Here is a 27,762-nt window from a genome sequence, read left to right on the forward strand (position 1 = left end):
CCGCGGTCAGTACCACTGTGCTGTGCATTTGAAAGGTGCGCAGAAGAGCTCCTAGAAGTTCTCCTTACAAGAGAGATCTGTAACTGCGCAGTGGCAGCCGTAACTAGCCGTCCTATGGCGAGGGTTTCACGGCCTCTACAGACACCGAATCGTGACGCTGACCTGAAACCATGTCCACTCCCTGTCCCTCTATGTAGCAGCTAAGCTCATGAGACGTTCAACCTCGAGTTCAAAACTGTTGTTTTGGGACGCCTGGGTGGCTCAGTTGGTTAAGCAGCTGCCTTCGGCTCAGGTCATGATCCCAGCGTCCTGGGATCGAGTCCCACATCGGGCTCCTTGCTCGGCAGGGAGCCTGCTTCTCCCTCTGCCTCTGCCTGCCATTCTGTCTGCCTGTGCTCACTCTCTCTCCCTCTCTGACAAATAAATAAATAAAATCTTTAAAAAAAAAAAACAAAAAAACTGTTGTTTTACGTGGATAATCATTTGACTTTTCTCAGGATATCAAGGAAAACAGTAGTTTTGATTGTCAGGGAACTGGGGAAACTGGAAGAAGTAATTTAAATAAAGGAAGAATTTAGGCTGGTGTGAGAGGGAGTGAGTAGAGGACACTAAGAGATCAGCTAAGCGTATAAACAGAGTGGAAAAGACTGGAGTCAGTTTTATCCCTGGGTTCTGAGTTTCATCTTCGGCAGTTTATAATGATTTCTACATTTGTCCAAACTGCCACTGCCTGCCCATTCCATAGTATGACACAGTTGTAATACATCCTTGAGATCTGACACAAGAAACTGTTCTAGAAAGATGGAACAGTCAGTTGTTAGAACTGTGACTTCCAACAGGCAAACAACATTTAATATTATTTTAGAAGGCAGATCCTTAGGTAACCCAAATTCTCTCCAGGTATTATAAAATATTTACCCATGACCCTAAAAATTCCCAACTTTTTAAAGTCAACCTAAGAAAATGAATTCAATAATAAAAACTATTGGGGGGGGGCGCCTGGGTGGCTCAGTCAGTTGAGCATCTGCCTTCGGCTCAGGTCGTGGTCCAGGGGTCCTGGGATCAAGCCCCGCATCGGGCTCCCTGCTCTGTGGGGAGGCAGCTGCTGCTTCTCCCTGTGCCCCTCTCTCATGCTAAGTCAAAAAAATCTTTAAATAGTAATAAAAACTTTTGGAGGATAAGTTTACTTAACTACCCCAGTTCCTGTAAAACTGTACTGAGTTTTAATTATTAGAATCAGAAATACTCTTTTTACCTGTTATCTTTCCCTGGATACATCTGAGTATATTCAACTCTGTATTTTTTGGCAAAAAGCATGAAGGCATTCATTGGTCTTTTGCACTTGTTAGGAGAAGTGGCACTCACAGTCCCTGAGCTGTGGGTTTTGACAGCTTTAGCATACAAGGAATTGGAAGAGAGCTGTGATGATCCTGGTGAGCCACAGTTTTTACTGAATCCAGATCTTGCAAAGTCTTGACCTCCAGGCCCTCCACAAGACAAAGATGCACGACGCTGACGAGCCATACTACTTAACACATAGACTGCAGAAGAATCCATAGGTGTGAAGTCATAGCTAAAAAAAATGTATTAACATGGTTTTAATTCAGTTGAATTGGTTTGTAAAAACATGATTAAAAAACAAAAACAAAACCCTTAACATCTGATTGGAAATGTCAATGTGTATGTTACCCAACTCTAACCACTTCACCACTGATAGTTGCTTGTAAGCTGAAAGCTTATATCTGCACGGACTAAAATTACTATTTTTTAAATCTACAGAGACTACAAAAGTTAAGAAAACTTCAAGCCCCCACAAGAATGTTATAATCTGCACATTTTATCCATAGCAAGTACCTCCTCCAGATCCCACACAACCCACTTAATTATTGCTTAAATTCACTTTTTGACAAATTTGATAATCTGATTTCTTGGCCTACAGAAGTCTAAATAAAGCTAGAAAATTCAGATGGAGCAGCAGGCATGTACCAGGCCTGAGGACTAGCTGCTAGACAAGGCAAAGTGTGGGGGAAGGACAGTCAAAAGCGGTTGAAAACACTGGGGCACCTGGGTGGCTCATTCGGTTAAGCCTCTGCCTTCAGCTCAGGTCATGATCCCGGGGTCCTGGGACAGGGCCCCACACTGGGCTCTCTGCGCAGCAGGGAGCCTGCTTCCCTCTCTCTCTCTCTCTCTCTGCCTGCCTCTCTGCCTACTTGTGATCTCTGTCAAATAAATAAAATCTTAAAAAAAATTTTTTTTTAAAGCAGTTGAATACAGCTAAAGGAACTTAAAATTTTGTTTGTTTACATCAAGACGGTCATGTACACATCCATCACCCCTGAAGGCCATCCATCTAGAACACAGTTTAAGAACTTAGAAGTGAGAACTTGCACTCAGCAGGCAAGTTCCATATTTTGGCAGGTATATTCAGTTTACGTGGGCATGGAAACCAGCTATCCATATTCTCTCATTTTCCCAACAAGCTCACTTAGCGAGTATCCTTAGCCTCTCTTTAAATAAAAAAACAGGCCAAGAACGGAACAAGTACTATTTACCCCAAGACCCCACAGCTACTAAATCCAGCCCCCCATCTTTCCACCTCCAAAGCCCTTAGATTTCCTCACCAAAACCATGGTGCTCCGCCTTGCCCCTGGGTGACCTCAAGGTGAACAGATGATAATCAGATTCACTGAAAATACTACCTCAAAAGTGGAGCTAATGTAGACGACAACCTAAAGATTACACCTGTCCAAGATTTCTTTTGTTCCAAATGTGTTAACACCCAGTGCTTATACCTCTTCTCTTAACAGAAAACTTTTTATTTCTAGGGTTGCCTAGGTGGTTCAGTCGTTAAGTGTCTGTCTTCAGTTCAGATCATGATCCCAGGATCCTGGGATGGAGCCCCACATCTGGCTCCCTGCTCCACGGGAAGCCTGCTTCTCCCTCTCCCACTCCCCCTGCTTGTGTTTCCTCTCTGTGTTCAAATAAATAAATAAAATTTAAAAAACTTTTATTCTAAATCTAGCCCCTACTCTCCCACTCTCTTCCTGAAACAGAAATTCTGGGAATCTATCACAACAGGTTGATATTAACTCCAGGAATAATAAGTATCTGCCTAAAGGTAAAGCAACAGGAGATCACGAATTATTCCAGAGACAGGGCCGAGAGGGCGCAGCGCCCGCGGCCCATGCCTTTCACTGCACACAATAAAAATGACTCCTACCAATTATCAACCACACCTGTGGGTTTTTTTTTTTAAGGTATCACATGAAATCAACGTAAATATGACTCCAAAACCATCTGGTCGATGTTTAGCAGTCAGGATTACATCAAAGAAACAATTTTGCTATCCTCAAGCCCCTCCCATATATAATTGAGAAAAACAGCAAAATTTAAAAAGCATTATAAATGAACCTGACATGGAATGATTCATCTCCACCAAAAGAAGTATTACAATTTGAAATACCAAAAGATTTAACAAAATTCTGAGGCAAGCTCATGAACTACTGAAATATGAAAACTCTACCATCTAGTGGTACAAATGGAGCCTGCCCTGTTTCCATTATGGATACAACGTCCTTAGCCTGAAATATGTAACCACAGAGTTCTGGATTTTGATGTCACAAAAGCATTAAAACAGGACCCAGACTGTCTAAAAGCAAGCCTCGAAGATCAGGACAGCCCGACAGCCGACAGCCAGAGCGGGGCGCGCCTCACCACGGGGAGCCCCGCCCGCACTCTCCCTGCGGCCTCCCCGCAACACCCTGCCCGCCTCGCCAGCTGTCACTCGAGCAAGGAGATCCCCACAGCAGGGGCAGCTCTGTGAACCGCCAGTCTGTTAGCCACTCGCGGACCCGTCCCTCCACATGATCATTTCACAGCCGGTTTCACAGGCCGCTGCGCAGTTCATCGACCGAGTCCCGCTTCCCCAGCGGAGCCGCGCCAAGCCGGGGTGCGGGCGCAGGCAGCCCTGCTCTGGTCCCGCGCGGGCCGCCGCCGCTCCCGCAGTGCACGCGGCCCACACACAGCCCCGGGCCCGCTCCTACTCTGGACGGAAAGCCAAGAGGCGGACCCTGTCTTCCCAAACCTTCGGTCCCCACGCCAGGCAGACCGGTTTCTCGAATATTTGACGACAGAGAAGGTAAATACCGTAGAACTTAAGAATGTAGGATTTTAACTGGGCTCAACCCCACCTCTTGCACTGACTAGCGGCGAGTCTGGGCAGGCAGAGGGCCACGAACCACGCGCCCCGCTCAGTTAACGTCTCTGAGAGGAACGTTCGCACAGAGCGCGCAGCTGTGCGGCCACAACAGCGTCCACGGAACTCAGCGGAGACCCGCGCCCCGCAGGCACGCACTACGGTGTCTACTGCTACTGCAGTGGGAACCTAGACTGGTAAACAGAGCACTAAACTCGGAGTCCTCGGATGACACAGACTTGAAACCTGGTTCTGACACTAATGGCTGTTTTAGCTCCTTAACGGTGCCCCATCTCCACCCCCAGCAAAGGGAGACGTCATCTCACTGGGCGCAGATTACCTCAGGTAACAGCCCCGGGGGCACAGACCGGCTCCTGATAAGTTTGTTAAATTCTATCTCTGGAACAGAAATGCCAACTTCACAGAGTCAGAAGTGACTCTGAAAACTGCCTGATGCCTAGAAGACCGGCCTCAATTCTGTGGCTCAAACGGGCTTCTCCAAATCATGCTCTCCGAAGCTTCCTTTCCACAAATGAACTGGAAGTTGTGTTTAAGAGCTCGTCTGTGCTGACTTCTGGTCCCTACCAAGCTAAAATCTACTCAAATGTCCTCTGTACAGCAGGACCTAAGAGCTGGCCCCAAAGCTCCAGAGTCCCCGGAGTTCACCCTGGGGCTCCCTCTCAGATGAGGGTTTCTTCTTCCTGCCGTTCTTCCCCTTCTTGCCTTCCTTACACCAGGCAGCACCTCCCTTAACCCACGAAGTCAATCTAATCCACAGGGAAAATGTAGGCAACTTCATGCTTCCCAACTTTGTCATGGTTTCCCCTGGATCAAACTGCCCATTTTCCACTCCTTTATGAGGAGCAGAAGGGACGATGCTGCTTCACGCCACAGCAAAACGAGACCAATGTCCAAGGTCATCTCAGGCGTGACTGCTGCTCAGTGGGACCAAGTGATGGGAACCTACCATCTTGGCAAAGCGGGAGTGCGTTAGCCTAGTGTTCCTTTTCGCTTAAAGGAAAGTTTTACACCATGTAACACTGGCTAGATAAAAAATATATAGAACTTTTATGTTATAAAGTGTACAAATAAATGCATAAACCCACAAACTAATTAAGAAATAGAATATTTCTCTCACTAAAGTTCCACATTTGCCATCCCCCAGAGAAAAAACCACTCTCCTGAACGGTTTATCATCCCCTTACTTTTTCAGTATGGTATTAGAAAAAATTCATAAACACAAGATATAAACACTACAGCAGCATCAATCATGTTAATACGTCAACTGTATCAGCACGTAACATGTAAAAGTCTTGTTACGCAGCGAAGAGTTAACACAGCAGGGGAGACTGCTCTCCCTTCGAGGGCATCCGTGCAAGGCTGGCCCTCGACCAGCATCTGGACTTAGGATTTCAAGGAGAGTTCTCATCATTCCACAACTGGTAAGAGTGGCTCATCGTGCCTAAACTGTGTGTACAAACAACATGGTTTGCCCTAAACACCTGCTTTCCTTTTGAAAGTCCGGAATCGGTACGTGCAAGGCCGAGGCAGCCTAAGAGACCAGCTCCCAGCAAAGCCCTGGCGAGAGTGGCCAACAGCTTCCCAGGCTGACGCCCCGGCCTACCCGCTGTTAGCACACGCTGCAGAGAGAGAGAGATGCACGCATGTGTGACTCCCCTGGGAGACAAGTCCTGGAAGCCTGGCTTCCTCCAGACTTCACCCCACGTGCCTTGCCTTTTTGTGATTTTGCTTTGTATCCCTTCACCGTAAGAAATCTTAGGCATGAGTGTGACTACAAACTAAATGCTATGAGTCACCCTCCTACATCGCTGAATCCCTAACTGTACAATGTGGATTATATATACTGTGTAAAAATTACATACATGTAATTAGATTTATAATTCTCTTAGATGTATTTCCACAGAACATCTGATTCCATAAAAAGTGTAATGATAATGCATATTTCTGAGACTAATCTTACTTAACATTATTTCTAAAATTGATTCATGTTTTACAATGTATGGCTATGGCTCATTCTTCTTCCACTTATAATTCTGTCGTGTGATTACATCATTATGTATGTGTCTGCAGCTGCTGAATTGCTGTAATGCATTGTTTCTACGGTTTTGCTATCCTGAGCAACACAGCTATGATCTTACTCACATCTCTCCTGGTGCATGTCTATGAGAATTTGCTTCTCTAGGGCACATGTACTTCTCCAGGGACAACTATTATAGATATTCAGTGTTATAAAATAAAGCCAAATTATCTTCCAAAGTTTCTGTGTCTCTAGAATATTCTTACCAAAATCTTAAGAATGTTTAGAGTATCAGATCTTCAAACTGTCTCATCGCTCTATAATTTTTAGAACAGTATGTATGAAGAACATAATCAAATGGCATTTAGATTCCAATCTGTAGATGTTTACTGAACATATAACCTATGTCAGGGCCTGCGCTAGTTGCTTTTTTAAAACAATACCTCACATATCCTTTTGAAATAAAAGTATTTTATTAACATTACGTTTTATTATGTTAAAATGAATGAAATAAAACCTATAGGCCAGCAGGAATTCTGAATTCTCTACTTAATAATTATCTTAAAGAAAAAAATGAGTTTTAAAATCCCAGATACCTACACACACTTTCTCTGGTTAATCCCTAGGTGTAGGTAACTCACGACCCCAGTGTGCCCAGGCCTGAGGGGCTTCCAGGGTCATGGACCTTTCAGTGCTAAAACCAGAAAAGGTGCACACAAACTGAACACAGCTGATCACATCAGCCTTCTTGAGTGTCAGGACACCTGCATACTTACTTTGTTCTCAGGAAAAATCACTTTCCTCTTTAAGATTTTCCAAATGTCAATTTTTCACTATTTTTACTATTTGTTAATTCATGCAACTAATGCCCTTGGTTGAAATGAATATTAAAAGAAACAGTTAAGAAAAGATAACAATTAATTACAAAAAAAAAAACATTATTAGGAGACTTGTGGCCTGGTGAAAACAGCTGGCTGGATATAGCAATTTTTTATACATATAACTATTATATATATAACTATCAAAACACTCATCTCTATAGTTCTTGGTCACATAACATATGGTATTTTTCCTAATCTAATATCAAATATTTTATGAACTCCTAGGTTTCCTATATGACTACTCTGTGAAAAGCTCCACTTGAATTATTATTTTATACTACCTATTTTTTCATTTAATCATGTACATACTTCCTCTAAGTAGTCCTTTTATAATTCTCAAATCTTTTAGGTTTACTCTCCTAAATATCTGACTTAGCAATCATTAAAGAGATTAAAGGTAAAAATTAACAGAAAAAAAAAGAATAAACCCAGTGTTACCTTTTAAATGTATCAAAAACACCTGAATCATCAAAATTAATGGCATCGGGGTGTCCAGGAGGTAGACATACATCACCAATATGAATTTCACAACATGGAATGCCATGCTGTACCACAGTCAAGCTTGGGTAAAATGATGACCAACCTAAAATTAAATCAAACAGCAGTTACATAAAGGACAGAGATGGACAGAAGGGACCCTAATTATTTATTCTACGATATAACTATCACTTCCGAGCCTTAAAAATAAAAAGTTATTAGTTAAGTCCCAGATTTTTAACATATCCTTTATCTTTGCCAAAAAGCAAGTCCAAGTATTTTCTTCAAGCAATGCAAAAGCTCTCCAAAACTAGTTTAATTCAGCATTTTATTAATACACTGATTTCATCAATCAGCACTTCCAGCAATTTACAAGATAGTAAGTGATAGATGATGATGACTGAGACCATGAAATATATTGCCTCTGAATTATCATTTTTAACATGGTGTTGTTATAACAGATCTCAGAAAAGTGACTCAGATATATAGCATATCTGGTAATCCTAAACCAAAATGCAATTACTGGAACATTCCATTCCCCAAACTATACCAAGATAACAGAGAGCTGCTTATATAGTGTGCTATGCGAGTCTAAGAGTTCCTACCCATGGGAGGGACAGCCCAGCCTAACTCCTGCTAAAACGCATACACATCAGTAGGTATTATGATAAGGCACTTCCTGTGGTAGTTCTCTGAAGTTTGAAAGAAGTTCGCCCTTCAAGTTTTTTTTCTTAATCATCAAAGAATTGTGACACAAGACATAGTTATAGATTTAAGAAGCTTTCTTTAAAAAGTTACTATAAATTCAAATTGAAGCCCTACCTTTATTTTTAACATAGAAAGGGTGGTCCAGCTTACACTCTACAGTAAGTAAGCCATCTTCCACTGTACCGGGATCAAAAGTCAACTTCAGTACAGACTCGCCAAATGATACACTTTCTTCATGTGATAACAACTTTAGACCATCAGAACCATAGCCCTGAAAATACATGCATAGAGTGAACAAACAGGCAAATTTTAATTCAACACACAGTGAAGTTCCTATTACATGTAAGACTGTGGAAAAGGTCACAATAAACAAGACAGGATCCCTGCCTGTAGGGTCCTTGCTTTCCACCCAGTGATGAAGAAAGGCTCATCTATAAATCACTACCGTGTAAAGCAGACTGGAATTACCACTTTAAGTGAAGTGTAAACGATGCTAATGGACTTTAATGAAGGGAGGTATAAACTCCAAGAGAGACTAGGAAGAGCTTTCGGCTCCCATGGAACTGGGATTTAAAGGAACGAAACCCAGAAGGTAGAAGAATGTGCCTCAATGCCAGGAACAGCTGAAACTGGTGCCTGCTCTGGAGAGTGCTGAGTATTTGCTAGAAATACGGGCGAGTTCAGAGGTGAGGCAAAGAAGCCCAAGAAGGAGAGGCCAGTTAGTAAGGTGAAGAGTCTTAAGGACAGGGGAAGTGACCAAACCTTCCTTCGAGAGGGTACTGCAAGTCAATGAAAGTATTTTACTAACAACGGTCCACTTTAAAAAGATGATATAAAGGGGCGCCTGGGTGGCTCAGTGGGTTAAGCCTCTGCCTTCGGCTCAGGTCATGATCCCAGGGTCCTGGGATCGAGCCCCGCATCGGGCTCTCTGCTCGGCAGGGAGCCTGCTTCCCTCTCTCTCTCTCTGCCTGCCTCTCTGCCTACTTGTGATCTCTCTCTGTCAAATAAATAAATAAAATCTTAAAAAAAAAAAAAAAAAAAAAAAGAAGATGATATAAAGTCTGCAGAATAAAAGGTGCCTCTGGTATCCAATTTCTTTGAAGACATGAGGAAAGAAACCCATTAGTCTTATTCGACAAGGGCTGTAGTGGTAGAACCAGGCTAAATTTAAATTCAACCAATATGTGAGCAGTGGGCACATGCCAGGTGCTAGGTTCTGGAAACACATTAACTACACAGGATCCCTACCTTTAAATTCACAGAGAAACCAAGGAGACCGACAGGCCACCGGCAAGCTTTAGTGCACAACCGTTCCTCCACTAGCGGGAGGAAGAAGTGACAAAGGAGAGAAGGGTAACTGCAAAGCATCTTTAGGGAAACAGAACTGATCCGCTAACTATGGATGGAGGAGAGGAACAGTCAACTTCTTGGTTTTTAATCTACCAATCAAGAAGGTTAACAGTATGTTTAGAAGAAGGGAGGGAAAGGAGGCCAAGAAGGGGAAGAAAAAGGTGGGTCCAGTCTCAGTTATACTAACAAGTCAAGCATAAAGGACTGGTTGATAGCCACGTGCAGATGTCCAACATGCGGGGGAAGGCTACAGCCATATATTTGTTTAAAAAAAATTACAGAATCTTCTCATTCTTAGGGTTACGAGACACCCAAATGAATCCAGCCCCATTTTACAGATCAGGAAGCCAACACGCAGCAGGCTTGATAGTCCGCCCAACATCGATCACACACAGCTGCTGAAGAACCAGAACCAGAGCTCAGGTCTATGTCCAACAACAGAGCGCCTTCCACAGGCCCACCAAGGAGCTGCTGCTGACCATAGGGGCACATAGGAAATGGTGAAGAAGTGCCAAGGGGCAGAACCTTCTCTCACACTCAGCACCATGGGCAGAGAAGCCACCAGTCACAAAGACGGTGACAGTAGGGACCCGGATCCCTGCCACGCTACACAAATCAAGAGAAGACGACTCACTGAGTTGCAAAGATGCCAAACAAAGCAAGAAGTCTCACTAGAAATCAGAATGAAGCTAGGAACCTCTGAGACAATTTGAGCAGAATGGCAGAGGCCGAAGCCAGACCAGACAAACTTCATCACAAGTGAAGAGCAACAAGAGGGGAACCGAAAGGCAGCTGAGTCGGGACTATTTCTCTCTAGACTCAACAGTAAGTAACAGCAGGATCAAAACAGGAATTTTAAACAAGCACAGTTCACATGCCCAACTTCTCTGCCTACAGTGGAGATGGAGAGTTTCGAGATTTCAAAAATTAAGATTTTAAAGATACCAACTGACATTTCTCTGACTGCTGCCACCTATTGCTTTTGCTTATCAACTTAAAAAATGCCAGTATTTTATCAGATCATTTAGAAAGTAACTTAATATAATCAACTCTCAATTATCCATTTGGGAATTAACTCCTTTGTACATTACCTAAGAAAAAGCCTTGGTTCATTTGTTCATTTTATTTTAAATGCCAGTTTAGTTTCCCCCAACACAGAACAAACAAAAACAGCTAAGAAATACATCTTTTTCCCACCTAAGAAAGCATGATTACAAAGGTAAGCCTTAAGTCACTGCGGCACTCCATCTGGCTGAGCCGTAACACAGAGTCACAAAACCTCTTCCTAAAATGTAAGATGTCACTTGGGCACGAAAGTAAACAGAGAATGCTCCTATAGATTAGTAATGAGCCTAGGTTGCCTTCTGAAAGACTTGGAAAAGTTTTACAAATTTTAAATCCACCTTGTGAGTGCCCACTTGGAGATCCTCCTCATTATCACAGCCTTCGGTTCTAGCAAAATCTTCAACATCCTGCCATTCCTTATTGCTTCCCTTATGAAAGCACAGTCGTGTCCCTGAAGTTTAAGTAAAAAAAAGAAAAAAAAAAAAATTAGGTATGTGCCTAGCGTGCTACACAAGTCAGCTATAAAAATTCAAGCATTCTTTCACCTTTCAGAAAACAGTGCCAAGCAGTTGAAGGCCAGGAATTGCACCAGCCCAAATCATCATCATCGGAGAGGGAGGACATGCAGAAAATGCCAGATTCTGACTCACTATTTGCCTATGGAGAGAAACATCAGAAACTTTTTTATTTTGTAACATATTCTGTTAATATCTGTCTTTATCTCAAGGCTTCCAGCTCTCTCTCTCTCCCCTCCTGAATGGATAACTTAAACTGTAAACTTAGGGAAAAAAATGCCTTTGAAAACTAACTTTTTGGAAGTTTTGGTTCAACATACGTTCCCACTGGTAACAAACATAAAATGGAATCCCGATCGCTAGAACAGTGAGACAATTTCCCAGCTGTACGTGCTTCATAAGCACTTCTGAGAAAAGGAAAGTTAACATATTTCAACTGTTGTGCAAAGTCAAAGTTTATGCTCGTGAACACACTCACCCTTTCGTGTCTGACTGGTGTTTCCTCCTTCCAGTGATGATGAGGGAAGGCTGGCTCGCTCTTAGAAGAGGACACGGGTGGAGGGCGTGCATAGGAATGTAAACTTTTGCTAGTAGCTATGATGTGTACAGGAGATGATCTAAAATAAGGGAGCAGTTTTAACCATAAAGCAGAGGTCCTTACAGATCTTTGTTTTTGATGAAAAGAACTTCATATTCCTAATACCAACTTACACATATAAGACACTTATGGAAAACACTAGTAAAGACTTCAAGATTTCACTTGTAGAACACTATTCCTTAACTTCTTACCCAAGCCTTCTTCACACATGCTAAGTACCATTCTTTTTTCAAATTTAGCCATGTATTTTTAAATTCCAAATTATTTGTTCCTTTATTCAGACGTTTTTACATCAGTAAGTAGACACAAACATGCAGACCCTCACTCATGAAGGCTCATGTGCAGGGCTCCCTGTCCATTTCTCTCCTCTATTTTGACTCAGTCGATATGAACAGGGCATCTAAGCTGAACGGGACCAATGCGGAACCCTCCACCTACCAACCACCTGTCACCAGGCAGATGAAATAAACTACCTGAAGCTAAAACGTTTCAACTTATTATAGCAGAAAACAGCTTATTTGCAACTTCTTGTAACGGACACTATTTCTTGTTTTCTGATACAAACATATGGAAAAGCATCTACTCATAAGGCTAGCTATTCTCCCTCAGACCACCTTAGAAAAAGGCCAACCCTTCCCGGAAGGGGGAGCAGTAGGCAGCCTGCCCAGCCAGGGTGAGCGGCACCATGCACTCAGCTCAGGAGTTCGGAAAGCAACAGGGAGGAGACCAACCCACCTGAAGGGCCCATATCAGGACAGTTGTCAGAGGTGCCAAACAGGAAGGAATCTGGGCCATAACAGAGCAAAGTATGTGCATGTCTGTACTAACCCTCTTAGCTGGTTAAAGGGGGAGGGACATCTCACTTTCCAGGTCTTCCCTTACTCCTTGAGAAATTGTGTTAGCCCCACGATTTTTATTTTATCCTCACTAACACTTTTTCATTATGCCTTTGCAGAAGTTACTTTTTGATAAGGGTCTATAAAACTATGCTTTCATGTTCTGTCACTTCTTAAATAAAAACCCCTTAGGGGCGCCTGAGTGGCTCAGTCAGTTAAGCGCCTGCCTTCAACTCAGGGCATGATCCCTGGGTCCTGGGATGGAGTCCTACTTTGGACTCCCTGCTCAGCCTGCTTTTCCCTCTCCCTGTGCTCCCCCTGCTTGTGCTGTCAAATAAAATCTTAAAAGAAAAAAAAAAAAAAACTCTCCAGTTCTGGATTTCAAAATACAAATACTGTTTTTTAAGATTTTATTTATTTATTTGACAGAGAGAGAGAGCACAAGCAGGCAGACTGGCAGGCAGAGGGAGAGGGAGAAGCAGGCTCCCTGCTGAGCAGGGAACCCAACGCGGGGCTTGATCCCAGGACCCCAGGATCATGACCCGACCTGAAGGCAGCTGCTTAACTGAGTCACCCAAGTGCCCCAAACATTTAGACCTTTATGCTATTAGAGAATGGCCAGACTGCTAAATGTCCTTAAGTATATCCGTGCCTTCAGGACTAATAAAAGAAATTGGGGTTTATTAGTTCTTCTGTTGAACCATTTAAGGAGAAGTAACAATGCAATGTTCTAAAATGTGTATGGCCTAAACATTCTGTAAAAATTAACATGCCATACGTGTCTGAAACACCCAACACCGCTGGTCTCTCCATCCCTCTACCTATGCAGGGGTAATGTAAATGATAACTGTCCTTAACCCCTTGGCAGAATTCAGACACACTAGAAGAAGCTACATGAACAGCCGCTGACAGTGTGAGGAGGCAGGCCAGACAGCAGAGCGTTGACTCTTGGTCTTGTTCCCCAGGAGGAAGGGAAGCACAGAAGATGCTGCAGAGAATAAGTTTCTATCTTTGGGGAACTACTCCTTTATGTTTTTATTTATATTGATTATCTTCTGAGGGGTTTACTCAACTTTCCGTGAGCTACATTGTTAATTCCCTTAAGTTTGCTGTTACAAAATAAATAAAGTGTTATCACTAAACTAGGAAAAAAAAAGTCCAATAGGAAAGTCAGGGTTTGTTTGTTTTTCATTATAAACAAATTTTTAGCTTTTTTTTTTTTTAAAGATTTTATTTATTTATTTGACAGACAGAGATCACAAGTAGGCAGAGAGGCAGGCAGAGAGAGAGGGGGGGGGAAGCAGGCTCCCTGCTGAGCAGAGAGCCCGATGCGGGGCTCAATCCCAGGACCCTGGGATCATGACCTGAGCCGAAGGCAGAGGCTTTAACCCACTGAGCCACCCACGCGCCCCAATTTTTAGCTTTTTGACTATTTTTTCTTTCTCGGAAATTTCCCATGGAATTAAACTGAGAAATTTAGTTAACTAAATTGAATTTGTCCTAATGGAGACCAACATCCCACTGAACAGAGGAAAAACAAAATAATTTAATGGGTTGCAAGAAAACCAAGGTTTCACACATGAAAAGTTTATTTTTTAGCAAAGAATTACATTAAGTTAGAAGCACTACCAAAATTCAGTTATTCCTACATCACCTCATATGGACTATATAGTCTGTCTACCCACACGAGTACAAATCCGCTTCTCTCTCCTACAAACTATCATATTTATCTAGGTATTTTCACATAGATAATTTTCTTTCTTTTTCTTTTTTTTTTTTTTTTAAGATTTTATTTATTTATTTGATAGAGAGTGAGAGAGAGATTAACAGGGGAGAAGCAGACTCCTCATGGAGATGGGAGCCCAATGAGGGACTTGATCCCGGGATTTCGGGATCGTGACCTGCGCCGAAGGCAGTCGCTTAACCAACTGAGCCACCCAGGTGCCCCGTCACATAGATAATTTTCTAATTTTAGGGATAATTAATGAAACATTACCCACTGAGGTCTCTCTAGGAATTTTAGTTCAAAGCTTCCACAATTTCATAGCACGAACAACTCATTTGCAGAAAGTTTAGTCTGGGTATATGAAATAGTGGTGTTCACCAATGGCAGTCCACTTTTATGATGTTCTAGATTTAACATTAGCAATTATAGTTTTCACGAACAGGTAAGGTAACGTAAGGTTACATACACTGTGAAAGAAATAAACCTAGACCAAAAGGAACCAAACTCAAGGTTGCTAAGATTTTAAAATAAAACATTTATTACAACTATGGTTTTTTAGACATAGTATAATTTTCATTTCTATAAGCCTAAGTATCTAATAAAAGTATTTCTTGGTCTGGTTTATTTTTTGATGACTTTAATATACTTACAAATATTTTTGACTCTGCGGTTCTCATCCCTTTTATCTACTTCTCAAAGTATGAAATCATGATACCAGGTGAAAAAGCTCTGTAATCACTACAGAACAAAGAACCTAATTCGAATGACTTATAAATTCTAAATTCAGTAAACCACGCATTAGATGGTTAATAGTATTATTACTTTTAAAACTAGAAAAAAAATAGTTCTCTGTAGTGACAGACATTTTCAGTAACAATATAGTCAGTGTTCCCACCTGTTGTAGAACGAGCACTGCATAAGTGGGCTCTGCGGGCTGGTGGCGATATTTGCTAATTCAGTCAGCCAATCCACCTCATTTTCACCATAAGTATTTTCTGTTATGTCTGAGGTATTTTGGTTCCAAGATGGTCTTGGATATTCTTGATGTGAAACATCTGAACTTAGCTGGTATATGGCAGATTGGGTAGGATCACTCTGAACAGCCTGAAGTTCAGGGAGGTCATCTGCAAGGAAACACACTCAAAATTATAAAAAGGAAATTGCTAATACAGGGAATAATGTTAAAAATTACAGCTGGAAGAGAAGTCCTTAAATGTAGTTAATTAATTCTGTGGGAAGTATAAATTTGAAATGTTTTCTTGGATGAGGAAGTTTTGGTCTAAAAAATGACACCTTCTACATTCAAGGGTCAACAGAGCCTGACAGAAAACAGACCTCTTCCCAGACCAGAAAAAGTTTGTGTCTTCTTTTTTTTTTATAGCTCACCTGGCATTAGCCCATAGGCCACCAAAGATGTTTTTAGGTTAACATGTTAATGAGGAAAAAGGCATTTTATGTACACACATGGGTTTACTCCTGTTCTTTATTACCCTGTTATGGAAGATTACTGCAATAATGAGAACAATTTTTAAAGATGAGATCAATAGTTCATATTATAAGTTTTAGGTACTACTTATTCAACTTAATCTATGCTGAATTCTTTCTTTTGACTGAAAAATTCTAAACTCAGTAATAACTATTGGTTATGTTTTCTTAAGGGTGTGTTCCCAAGGCTCATGTACACACCACGGCTATGAACGCCAGCGAAGACTGAATTCTAAAAAACCAGTATTAAAAAAAAAGAAAAAGGAGAGAAGAAAAAGCATCTTACAGGCCTTAAAAAAAACTTCATGAAACACACCTACAACAAACTGCAGATCCACTGGGTCCCTTCAATATATAAACAGAAAATTCTTCTAGCCTTAGGAGTCCTGGTCAGCTGTTACTATAAAGTACAGACACAGAATTCTTACTCAAGGCAGACATCTCAGAACAGCCTATTGAAGCCGAAATGTCTTACCTTTTTTTTTTTTAATATTTATTTATTTATTTGACAGAGATCACAAGGAGGCAGAGAGGCAGGCAGAGAGAGAGGAGGAAGCAGGCTCCCCGCTGAGCAGAGAGCCCAATGCGGGGCTTGATCCCAGGACTCCGGGATCATGACCTGAGCTGAAGGCAGAGGCTTTAACCCACTGAGCCACCCAGGTGCCCCCGAAATGTCTTACTTATTAAGTATTAATTCAGGATATCCACTCAGAAAACGGAGTAGAAGCCATCCCCATTTCACTGAGCAGCTGAAAAACATCACATTATGCAAACTCCGCCCTGTAACTCTCACACTGGCCTAGCTATCCCCCTTTCACCACCGCTGACGCCCTTCTTGGACCAGCACTTCTTTAGTTACTGCATAGAAAGAGTTCATTTGTCTTTCAAGCTCAGAAAATTAACTGCTTTTAAACCCAAGCAATGAGGAGGGGTGCGAGTTTTTGCCACCCACTGGCCCTAACTTCCTGATTTCCTCCTGAAACTGGTGGGTTGGTGGAGAAGCAACTACCCGAACAAATGGGCGCTCCGTGCTTAATGGCACCCACCACTTGGTGACTCACAGGGCCCAGCAACCCATGGGCATTCAAGCAGGAAATGTCCCAAGACCTGCAGTATCTCCAAATTCCCAAAGAGCGCAGCAGCACGTAGTCTCCTCTGTCCTATCCCTGGTAAAGGGAAGATGATCACGGCCTCTCGGGGGTTTGCGAACATTTCAGCAAGCCGGGCATTAAATGCAGACAGAGCCAAGCTGAAAAGCAGGGCCACAAGCCCTGGCTGCTGACTCTTCAATACCAACCTCCTAGCAGTGCAATTCCAAGCCCTACCTGCACAAACCTACACACTTCTACCGGCTACACATCCCGAGGGCAGCTTGGCGGCACTGATGACCATAAATGACAGATCCTCCAGTTTCAAGGGTCCACTATAACCTGCCCATCGCAGCCACAAACCAGCCGAGCACAATGTACTGAGCTCACCAACAGGTTTCAAAAATCACAGGAGCCACACGCAGGAGGTGTTTCCGGAGGTGTTTAATGGCCCGAACTTTACCCTTTACCCAGGACAGTGACTGACTTTGATAGATGATGACCATAAATAGCCCAAAGTTATGTTGGTTTTAAGTAATATTTTACAAGCAGTAACAGTAGAATGCTGAAAACTCCTAAGGTACAAAAACTTCACATACTTTGAAGCGGTTTAAGGTAGGTGGAGAAGTGGACCAAACAGAATATGAATCTCAGACTCCTAAAAAACTTTTAATTTTGTTTACCAAGCTCCATGTGTTCATCACAGGAGTTGTATCCAGGTGAGGAGGGCAAGTTTTCATTACACTGCAGCAACTCCAATGAGTCGTTCATGCCTGAAGCGCGCTTGTCCATCACCAGCAGGAGTTTCTGTACTGCATTAGGCATCTGATTTGTCTTCACTTCCCACACCATGTTATGGTGCTCCGACTTCAAACAAAAATAATAAAGGAAAAACGTCAAGTCGTGTGATCTGGAGATTACAGAGGTATCAAATCCGTCAGAGACTCATAATGTTACATCTTTAACGTAATCATGTATTGCCATCTGTATCCCCCTCAAATCCCTAAAGGATTTCTAAAAGCAGGCAGACTCCCTGACCATGTAGTCAGCACTAAATTATACCCAAATCCAAAAGGATTCATATCTTAAATTTATTAATACTCTTTTCTTTAAGGTGCCTCATTAGCACAGTAGGTAGTGTGTCAGTCTCATAGTATTTTCTTTAATAGAATAATAGCACTATTCTATATACTTTTATTTCTTTAAGAAACTCTGAGACCCAAATAGAGAGACCAAGAAAACCATTTTCTCAACTTGTATCTTCAAATTTAAAAGAAAATTAACAAACTAAAAAAAAGGAAAAGAAAATTAACAAACTTTCCTCAGTTAAATTTTTAAAAAAAGGGAAGAAATGTTCTATTTTTTTCACTTTTGAAGATTCTATTTCAATTTCTCTATTTACCCACTATGTTATTTTGTTCTCTTATCTGAAAGTAAAGTTTAACATACTTAAAATAACATTAAGAGTTTCTTAAAATGGCCATATAGTACACTTCTCAAAAATGCCATGGTTTCTTTTTTTTTTTTTTATTTTATTTTGGCCACGTTTTCTTTATGAAAGTTTGGTACCTAGCCATCATAAAAAGGTACCTGTCCTTATTATTTCTAAAATGAGTAATAATCATAGGAAATTTAAACAAATAGTAAATCTATCCTCATCTTAAGCCTATGAAACTATCACAAGGAAGAAAATAACATAGATTTATATACCTACATAATTTCTAGTAAAGTCTACCAACTAAATTTTGTTGTAAAAGTAAAATTGTGTTTATACCATTTACACTCTGCCTTTGGACAATGATCAAATTGGTTATTTAACTGGGCTGACAGCAGCAGGAATATTTCCTGATTTCTCAGGCTTTACTCCAAAGCTCATTTAAAAGAAAAAAAATACTAATACACACAAGAAAACTAACATGACATAGTTTTACCCCAAAATAAAACAATAAAATATACTGCAATTTAAAGTCACTAGAAATCTAGTACTCTAGCCTCTGGTGATCAAAAATGCAGTGAAAAGATGTTAACTGCTCAGTATTTATACCAGAACTTTCTAAGCCATGACACAATCACCAACAAGCACTGGCAACACTGACAAATTTTTTTCTCCAAAGGCTTTTTCATGATCTTTTTATTATGAAATATGTTTTCCTAACTGTAAAATACATAATCACTGTGGGGGAAAAAATGGAAAAAAAGAAATTTTTTAATAAAGAAAAAATTACTTTTTAAAAAGAGATTTACTTATTTATTTTAGAGAGACAGAGAAAGAAGGCTTCTATGGGTGGGGAGAGGGGAAGGAGCAGAGGGAAAGAATCTCAAGCGGATTCCCTGCTGAGTGCGAAGCCCTATAGGGAGCTGATGTCAGGATCCTGAGATCACGACCTGAACCAAAATCAAATGTCAGAGGCTTAACCGACTGAGCCACCCAGATGCCCCAGGAATACTGACTTCTAATCCCACCAACCAGATTTAGATACTGTTAACATTTTGGTATATTGTTTTACAATCCAATCTCTTTTTCATGCAGACACCTACAATCATGTATTTTCCTCCATACTTTGCATTATACATAATTGATACCTTTTTCCTTAGCTTAAGTTCATAAGCATTTTCCTATGTCACTAATTTTTCTTACAGATTGATTTTACATAGTTCCATAATATACCAAAATTTCCTTATCTCTCCTACTGCTGAACACACTATTCCCAGATTTTTCACTCTTCTAATAACTTTGAATTTTCAAAAACATACCTGCTTATATCAGATTATTTCAGATTTCTGGAGACACATTAGTAGGTGAATGGCAATTAAACATCTTATGGTTCCCACTGCATGCAACTAAACTGCCTGCTGCCTTACTTATTTCTAACATTCTACTTCTGGTTCTCTCTGCCTACACCCCTCAAAAATGACCCACATCCTAGCCACTGTTTTAAGAGTCTTACTCAATACTGACAAAGATGTTCTATGGAGTAGTGAAAAGGGCACTGGGTCAGATGTAAGGAGTCATGAGTTTTGATTCTAGCTTGACCACTTACTAAATAATCTGATCTAAGCGACTGAGCTTCTCACTGACTCAGTTATCTTCATCTGTCAAACAGTTGCTCTACTTTCCTCCTAGAGGGGATGTGAGGATGAACTGAGACACAGTGAGTCAAAGAAATGTAAACTCTTCTTTACAAAATGTTTTATCCCTAGACTGACGCAAGGCAACCTTCCACGTACTCTGGGTACTTAATATCCTAAATAGAACAGTTACTGAAAATGTTAATGACAGGAGACCAGAGAGCTCGTTTATTCGGCTTCAACAATTTCCTCCCTCAGAAATATGACAAGTTATCCAACACATCTCAATAAAAGTCACCAGTCATGCCATTACTTCAGGCAAGTAACAGTTCATCTAGAAGATGTCCAAGGCATTTGCAAGAAATGGAACTTTTCCAGTTCAGTACAATTTATTATCTACTAATTAATCACAGTCTTACCATATGGTTAAGAGCAAATCTGCTGGCGTATAACAAGTAATCTCCTACAAAACTGGTAGCAACAGAAGATGTGCTAACACAAACTGATTTCTCAAGCAGAACTGGCCGAATCATTATTCTGAACCTCCACTTCACAATGCAAAAATCAAGCAAACTTTAGCAAGATCAGTGATTCTCAAGCACGGGATTACGTGTGGTTCGAACAAAATGATGCCTAGGCCCCACCTCCAGAGAATATGATTTCTTTGGTCTGGGGTATGACCCTGTGAGCTGGTTTCTATTTATTTCATTTCCAAAGAATACCAAGTGCACTGTGAGAACAAGTGAGCTAAAAATGATTACTAAATTCCTTTTTATTTAAATATACATATTCATTTATTTAATACACATTATATACAAGACACTAAACTAGCTGCAATGTTGGGCCTCAATGATGAACAATTTGTCTTCAATCTCAAGGAATCTATACTTTAGTGGAAACATATAAGCAAATTACCACGGTTCTACAGAGCAGGGCTTGGCCACAAATGGGTAAAAAGGAAGGAAGAAAAGCCTTCCAACGAGAGAAACTCATATGAGCAAACTTGAAGAGTCTGCAAAATATTGGATAAAATAAAAACAACATAGAATCCAGTATCACCAGAAGGGAGGCTGGCCTTGTGTGTCTTGTGGTCATGGATATGAAGGCTGGAAAGGTAGACTGCGCCAGCATCTTCAATCCTAGTTTACGAAAACTGGTTTCTTTGTTTTTGGTACACAAGAGTAAGGGCTCTGAAATTAGGCTGAGTTTATAATCAGATTTACGACTTATTAGCTAGGTGTCCTGGACAATCTACTCAAAATCTTTTTGCCTTGTTTGTAAAATGGAAATAAAAAAACACCTACGTAGTTTGTTGTAAAGACTCAGTGAGCTAACAAATGTAAAAAGCTTACAGTAGTACCTAACACAGAGCAAACCCTCAACGCCGAGTGGCTACTGTTTTTATTAGCAATTACCAGACAAAGGGGAATCACTGAAGATTTTTGAACAGAGGTCTGACGTGATCGGAACTATAAACATTTTCTTTGAGCCTATAAAACAAATCATACTGAAACATGGTATCAGTATGCAGAAACATCTACAACTCATATTTAAGGGAAAATACATTAAAAAACAGTGTATTCTCATTCCCAATTCGACAGCCACCTGCTCCCAGCTTCCTTTGCAAGAGTTCTTATAAAAGAAAATTGGTAGTATCAATGCAGATTCCTTATTGAGCAATGCCTAAGACATGAGAGGAACTAGTCACTCTGAGTTCTTTGAACAGCAAGTGTTCCCAGTTTAGGCAGCAGGTTTGAAGTCTTTTCATGGAAAATATTCCAACATCTTAAGTGTACACAACACAATTTAACCTATCTTAGTGACTCAAACTCCTTACGAACATCTGTTGTACTATGCTTCACGAGATATGATCTGCAAAAGCCAGCCAGTGACAATCTTAAACTTGACCATTTTCTCATCTTCTCTTGCTTATGAAGTTCAGAGGTCACACTGTACCTATGTATCTCCTCAGCGCCACCCTTCAGTGTACAAAACAAAGGCGCTCCGGAATCCACGGAAGCAGAGTTGCAACTCTTCTTATCCTCCCCTTCCCTCTGCAGAACTTTTTGGCTTTCTCCGTTTTCCAACTAGATTTTCTCTTCCCCTCTCAGTGGGTCTTGCACTGTCCCCGCTCACCATTTACAGTACACTAACATCTCCGCAACTTCTGTCGGTTCTTCAGCCCCTTGTTCTTGTGATCTACCAACATCCCCTCACAATATTCTTATAGGAAGCTGGGGAAAAAACATTTCAGTTTCAAAACAGAGCTACTGCCTACTAACAAAATACTCACCAAGTATTTGTTGAATTTGAACTCTATGTGTGTGCTCCTCTCACTGCTCAAGGCTATCAAACCGTGGTCTTGAGATAATGCAGGAAGTGCTTCAGCAAGCCTACTGCACAGTAAATGGGAGCCCAGTCCTAAGTCAAAAGACTGGAGGTTCCCTCCCGCTCACCATGGAATGTGAGGCAGGCCACTTAACCTCTGCCTCACAGCACCTGCACTTATCTCAATGGGCTATTGGAAGAATTCAGTAAAATAAATGAAAACAAAATTCAAATCCCTAAATGAATGTAAATTTTTTTGTCTCAGACTTTTCTCTGTCAAACTATTTGAGGGAAGCAAGACCTCTGATACAGTAATAAAAAAATACCAAAAGGGTCCGTTCTCAAAAATTCTCCCCCGCATACATTACGCCAATTAGACATTCATTTTGATAAACAAGCTTCTCTTTCAAATATCTCCTGGTAGAGCTAACCCTATTGTTCATTCATACTTTTGCATACGGCTTTGGTATTACAGGATTTGACATAGCTTGCCTTGTACTGCGGCTAACTCTGCAACTACACCAGGGATTCTCAAAAGGGAAGAGTAAAATTCTCCAGCAAGCTGTGCTTTGAAATGGCATGTCCAGCATTACAAATTTTTATTGGGTGGACTTGGGAAGTTTCTATTGCTTTTGTTTGCAAACTGTTGTAAATATCCAACAAATCTTACAGAGGTGGAGAGAACCAGAAATAGCTAAATCTCCATGAATGGACAAGTAGGAAATTGGGTTTTACTAACTGCCTACCTCCTGTGTACAGAGCATTTGATTTCCTTTAATTCCATAAAAACCTCAGAACAGCTCTGTGAGCAGTTATGGATGAGGAAAACAGCACTCTGACAACTGAATGTGACCATTTTCTTCTTGAAAAGAGCCAAAAGGCATAGACAAGAGAGGAGAGACTCCCACTTACAAGTGCCCATTGGTCCCTAAATCCTTAGCTTTCCATCCTCAAGGATATCATGGAAAGGATTTAAGTCCTCCCCTAATCCCAAAGGACTTTTTTACCAAGCTCAAATTTTGGGGGGATGGAGGGGAGGTGACAGAAGGTTATGCTCAATTAATTTAGATCTCTGACATGAGAAATTGAGATATTTAGATTACAGTGGTCGCCCCTTATCCAAGGTTTCCCTCTCAGTGGATTCAGTTACCCAAGGTCAACCCAGTCTGGAAACAGTTAATTCTCCTGCTGACCTAAAGTCAGAAGGTCAACAGCAGCCAAACTAAGTCACAATGCCTAGGTCATTCACCTCACTTCATCTCACCACATAGGCACTTTATCAGCTGACGTAATCACAAGGGTAAGTACAGGACAATAAGGTATTCTGAGAAACACCACATTCACACAACTTTTATTACAGGATATTGTTCTATTTTATTACTAATTATTAATATCTAATTTCTAAACTTTATCATAAGGAAAACACAGCATACAAAGGGTTCGATACTATGCCTGGTTTCAGGCATCCACAGGATTGGGAACAGATCCTCCACATGTAAGGAGGGATAAATTAGTGTAGCTTCATCAAGGGAACTGAACAGAGGACCCTAACACCCTTGTTAGCAAGCTAAAACAAAAGACAAAAGCGGGGGGGGGGGAGCAAAGACCGAAATGCTAGGAATACATTACAATGTAGATCATTATCAATAGTTAAACAAATATTCACAGATGTCAAAATTATTTCAATTTTTAAAAGGTAATAACTAATTCAAAACTAAGGTTGGGAGTCATCTGTTACCGCTGGTTAGAGGGAAATAAATCTACAGCACTTCGTCGGGAATTGTTGGGAGGGCTCCCAACACTTCCTAGTATACACAGCTCCCTATTACCCTCCTCCCGTCTTAGAGCGGCAGCCTGAGCTGAAGACTGGATGGAGTACAGCCTTGTTGTCAGTACTCCTTTTAAAAACGATTCTTGAAGACTGCTGAAGAACGAACTCTAGGTAGTGAAGCACGCGCGGCCGCGAGTGAAATCCCCCAGACGCTGTGCAGCGCTTAAGGAAGGTACAAAAACCGGGGCCCCCACGGTCGACTTCGCCTGGATTCTTTTTTGTTTTAATCTGCCTGCGGCAGCAGCATAGGTTGGAAGGCGGAGACTGGAAACGCCTGCCAAGCTAGGGCTCTCGGTCACAGAGGCTGCGCCTCCCGGTTCAAGCCAAGTCCATCCCCCACCCTCTTTCGCCATTCATCGCCTTCCCCTCCCCTCCCCCCATCATGTGACCGCAGCCTGGACTCCAGGCTTGTTTTTCCCCTCCGCTCAGCAGCACCGCGCAGGCGCCTCGAAGCCCATTCATTCGAAATGCGTAACAATGAGCCCCGGGGCCCAGCAGCTCCGCGAGCTTCCCAGCTCGGCCCGAGCCCCTCTCGGCCCCCAGAGGAGGCGGCGCCTCGCTGGGGTCCCCCAACCCCGGCCGACAGCCCACCCGAGGCCAACCTCCGACCGTCCGCCCACACACGCGAAGTTGAAGTCAAACTTTCCTGGGCAGCCCCGGCGCCGCGTCGGCCCCTTCCCCCCGCTCAGGCCCGCCCCATCTCCGCACCCGGCCCGGCCACCCACCGCGCAACCCGGCCCGGAGGGCCAACCTCGCCGACTCCTCCCAGCCCCCGGCCCCGAGACCCCCTCGGGCCCGGCCGCCGCGAAGCCTAGGTGAACTCGCGGGAGGCGCCGGTCCGGCGGGTTCGCCACCGGCAGTTATAGAACGGCTAACTGCTCCCACTGTGAGGGCAGCCTTTGGCGGAAGAGGAGCGCGGACCCAGGCTCGCCCGGCCGCCCGGTCCCCTCGGGATCCTGCCCCTCCCTTCCCCACCCCCACCCCTTCCCGAACTGAAAGACAACAAACCCGCCGCGGAGTGCGGGCAGCCGCGACGCGGGCCGCCCTGGACGCGACAACACCACCAGCGACTCGTGTACCCTCTCTCCGACTGAGGCCGGTGTCTCCGGCGCGCCTTACTGCTCCCGCCGCTGCTCTTACTCCTCAACCGAAACTTTCCTACTTACCAAACCCGTCGCCATTACCAAGTCTTTCAAGCTTCGTCTTCCCCCTCCCCTCAACCCCCCGGGGGTTGAGCCTCCTCCCAGCTCTTTAGCCTTCTTACTGGTCTATGGAAATGTCATTCGATCTTTCCCCTTTCCCATTGGGTGAGCGCGTCGTCCGTCTCGGGAGGCGGGCTTGTATTGACTTTTGTGTTGTGTTTACTGGAGAAGACGGTCTGTCAATCACAAGAGTGAGCGCTTCGGATTGGATTGCTGCCGAGACTCCGGGGACCTAAGCCAAACTTTGCCCCCGAAATGGCTTGTGGGTTCGTAGTCTCAGCCTTGCTCTGTTCTGGGAAACTGTAGGCAAGAGAAACCGGTTGGACTACATATCCCAGAGGTGCGTGCAGAGCGCTGTCTTGATAGTAAACAAGAGTCATAGGGACACGTGTATCAGCTCGTTTGTTTTGGTGTCTGGGACAAAAGGGAGGGGGCGGAGGAAGGGAGTGTTTTAAAGCTTTGGCCTCTTCTCTTCCTCTGGGCCTCTCTCAGCGCTCGGAGAGCCCCAGTCTCTCGCAGCACCCATTTCGGGCCATAAACAGCCAGAGTCGCTTGCTGTTCGAAGTTTGGCAGGAGGCCAAGGTATTGTTTTAGTGCGAGGGGAAGGAGATGACTGCAGAAGCGGAAGCTGTGCAGCCTCGCGAGGGACCCAGTCACCCACAAATCACAGCCCCGGGCATTATGGGGTAATAAAGGTGGTGTGGCGCTCCAGTGGGAAGAACTAGAATTCCTTTATCCTCAATCTTGCCTGGCCACTCCCCGGACAGCAACTTCAGAGGGTTTCTTCGATCAGTTCACGCAGGGTGTGTTAAATGCCAGCGACGTGCCAGTCACTGGGAGGCTCGGGGATGAACGCAGAAAAGTTCGGGGTCTGGTGAATTTTCAAAGCTGGAAGGGGGTGGACGATTACTATTGACTTACAGAGACTGAGGCAGATCAAAGCGGTATTTTCCATATTGACCAGCTTGCTTATTGGTTAAAGTAAATAGCAGTACAGTGTGTGACTTAAACTGAATTAGTGAATCATTATCTAAGGGTCTCTGGTGAGTTTTTGTTAACCAGTGTCCCCCCCCCCCCCCCCCCCCCCCCCCCCCCCCGCCAAGACGACTTCCCATTGATGAGCGTGTCTTTGCACTTCGTTGCCACTAGGAGCTCCTCCTTAAGTTACTAATAACTGACTCACCAGAGGAGGGTGGCTTCTTTGGTTTTATAGTTACCTTCACTTTAAACATGGCTGTCCATCACAATCCACCGAGTCTATAATTCATGTTTTTACCATTCACATTACAAAGGCATTATTAAGCTTTTTTTCCTTTGAACCTTTAACGTTTAATCATTAAGCTATGCTTCAAGTTTTATATCTTTAGATGACTATTTGTATGCTTAAAATTAAGAGGAAAACCCTACGTTATTTAGAAATCAATAGTCAAACTACCGAAAAGAGGCGGAAACCATAGCTGATTATTCCTTTAATGACCCCCACCTATACATTTATTTAATTTTTAAATCTCCCTGAAAGCAACATAACATATCAAATTCCAAGTAACTCTCGCGGGTTAAAACAAGTTTTCAAAAACAAACAAACAAAAACAAGTTTTCCAATTCTTTTAGGGATTTCCTGTTTGAAGACTTGAAATTCTGTTAAAATCATTCTCTGTGCCACAGAATCAAAGATTTACTTCTTGTATTCACAAATAGTATTATTTTTTCCTAAAAATAATTGAGAGCCAACAAAATGCCTAAATTTTTCACTGAGGGTAAAGGACAGGATTTGAATGTATTATCTTTCAGAGATTTATAGAGGGTTCCAAAAAAGAATGTGGACTGTGACCCTGTTATTTTGTTTTTTTTGTCTTCCTATTTTCCCCCTTTACCGTGGAGGATTGCTGTGCTGCCTCTCCAGTGTGTCATTTTTTGAAAAAAAGAAAAAATTGTGGAATTTACCTAGTCACTTAAATTAAAATTTGAAATATTTATGTTTTAAACCCACCAGGAAACTGAAAAGCTTCCCCTCCCCCCAAAAAATGAGTCTCCCTGTGGCGCCTGGGTGACTCAGTTGTTAGACATCTGCCTTCGGTTCCCGTCATGGTCCAGGAGGTCATGGGATTGAGCCCCGCATTGGGCTCCCTGCTCAACAGGAGGCCTGCTTCTCCTTCTCCCACTCCCCCTGCTTGTCCCTCTCTGCTGTCTCTGTGTCAAATAAATAAATAAATCTTAAAAAAAAAAAAAAAAAAACCCCTCAAGAACTTGAGCCACTCCTTTCCCCTATTCATTGGGTAAACCAGGAGGCCTGCCTTTAGCTGAAGCTTACCTCATTTTATTTATATTTTAAGTAGGCTCCACACCCAACTCAGGGCTTGAACTCATGAC

The 27,762-nt window shown here is 42.5% G+C and overlaps 1 protein-coding gene across 2 annotated transcripts in view; it reads right to left on the bottom strand.

Moving 5' to 3' along the window:
- The window catches only part of LOC111155216 (HMG-box transcription factor 1), a 29,399-nt gene extending 4,010 nt beyond the window's left edge, over positions 1–25,389 (bottom strand). The window contains exons 1-9 of one of the 2 annotated variants that reach the window (XM_022515326.1): positions 25,357–25,389; positions 17,646–17,829; positions 15,285–15,513; positions 11,708–11,846; positions 11,260–11,371; positions 11,053–11,165; positions 8,414–8,570; positions 7,553–7,697; positions 1,256–1,573 (exon numbers count right to left, since the gene is read on the bottom strand). In XM_022515326.1, coding sequence (XP_022371034.1) covers positions 1,256–1,573; positions 7,553–7,697; positions 8,414–8,570; positions 11,053–11,165; positions 11,260–11,371; positions 11,708–11,846; positions 15,285–15,513; positions 17,646–17,829; positions 25,357–25,371 — 1,412 coding nt within the window. In that variant the 5' untranslated portion in view covers positions 25,372–25,389. Of the gene's footprint in view, positions 1–1,255; positions 1,574–7,552; positions 7,698–8,413; positions 8,571–11,052; positions 11,166–11,259; positions 11,372–11,707; positions 11,847–15,284; positions 15,514–17,645; positions 17,830–22,167; positions 22,702–25,356 lie in introns of those variants that run through there. The other variant, XM_022515327.1, reaches the window with a different exon arrangement.
- Between the last annotated feature and the right edge of the window lie 2,373 nt (positions 25,390–27,762).

The sequence above is a fragment of the Enhydra lutris genome, unplaced genomic scaffold, assembly GCF_002288905.1.
Source record: "Enhydra lutris kenyoni isolate GAN:26980312 unplaced genomic scaffold, ASM228890v2 scaffoldscaffold40, whole genome shotgun sequence".
NCBI classification, from domain to species: Eukaryota; Metazoa; Chordata; class Mammalia; order Carnivora; family Mustelidae; genus Enhydra; species Enhydra lutris.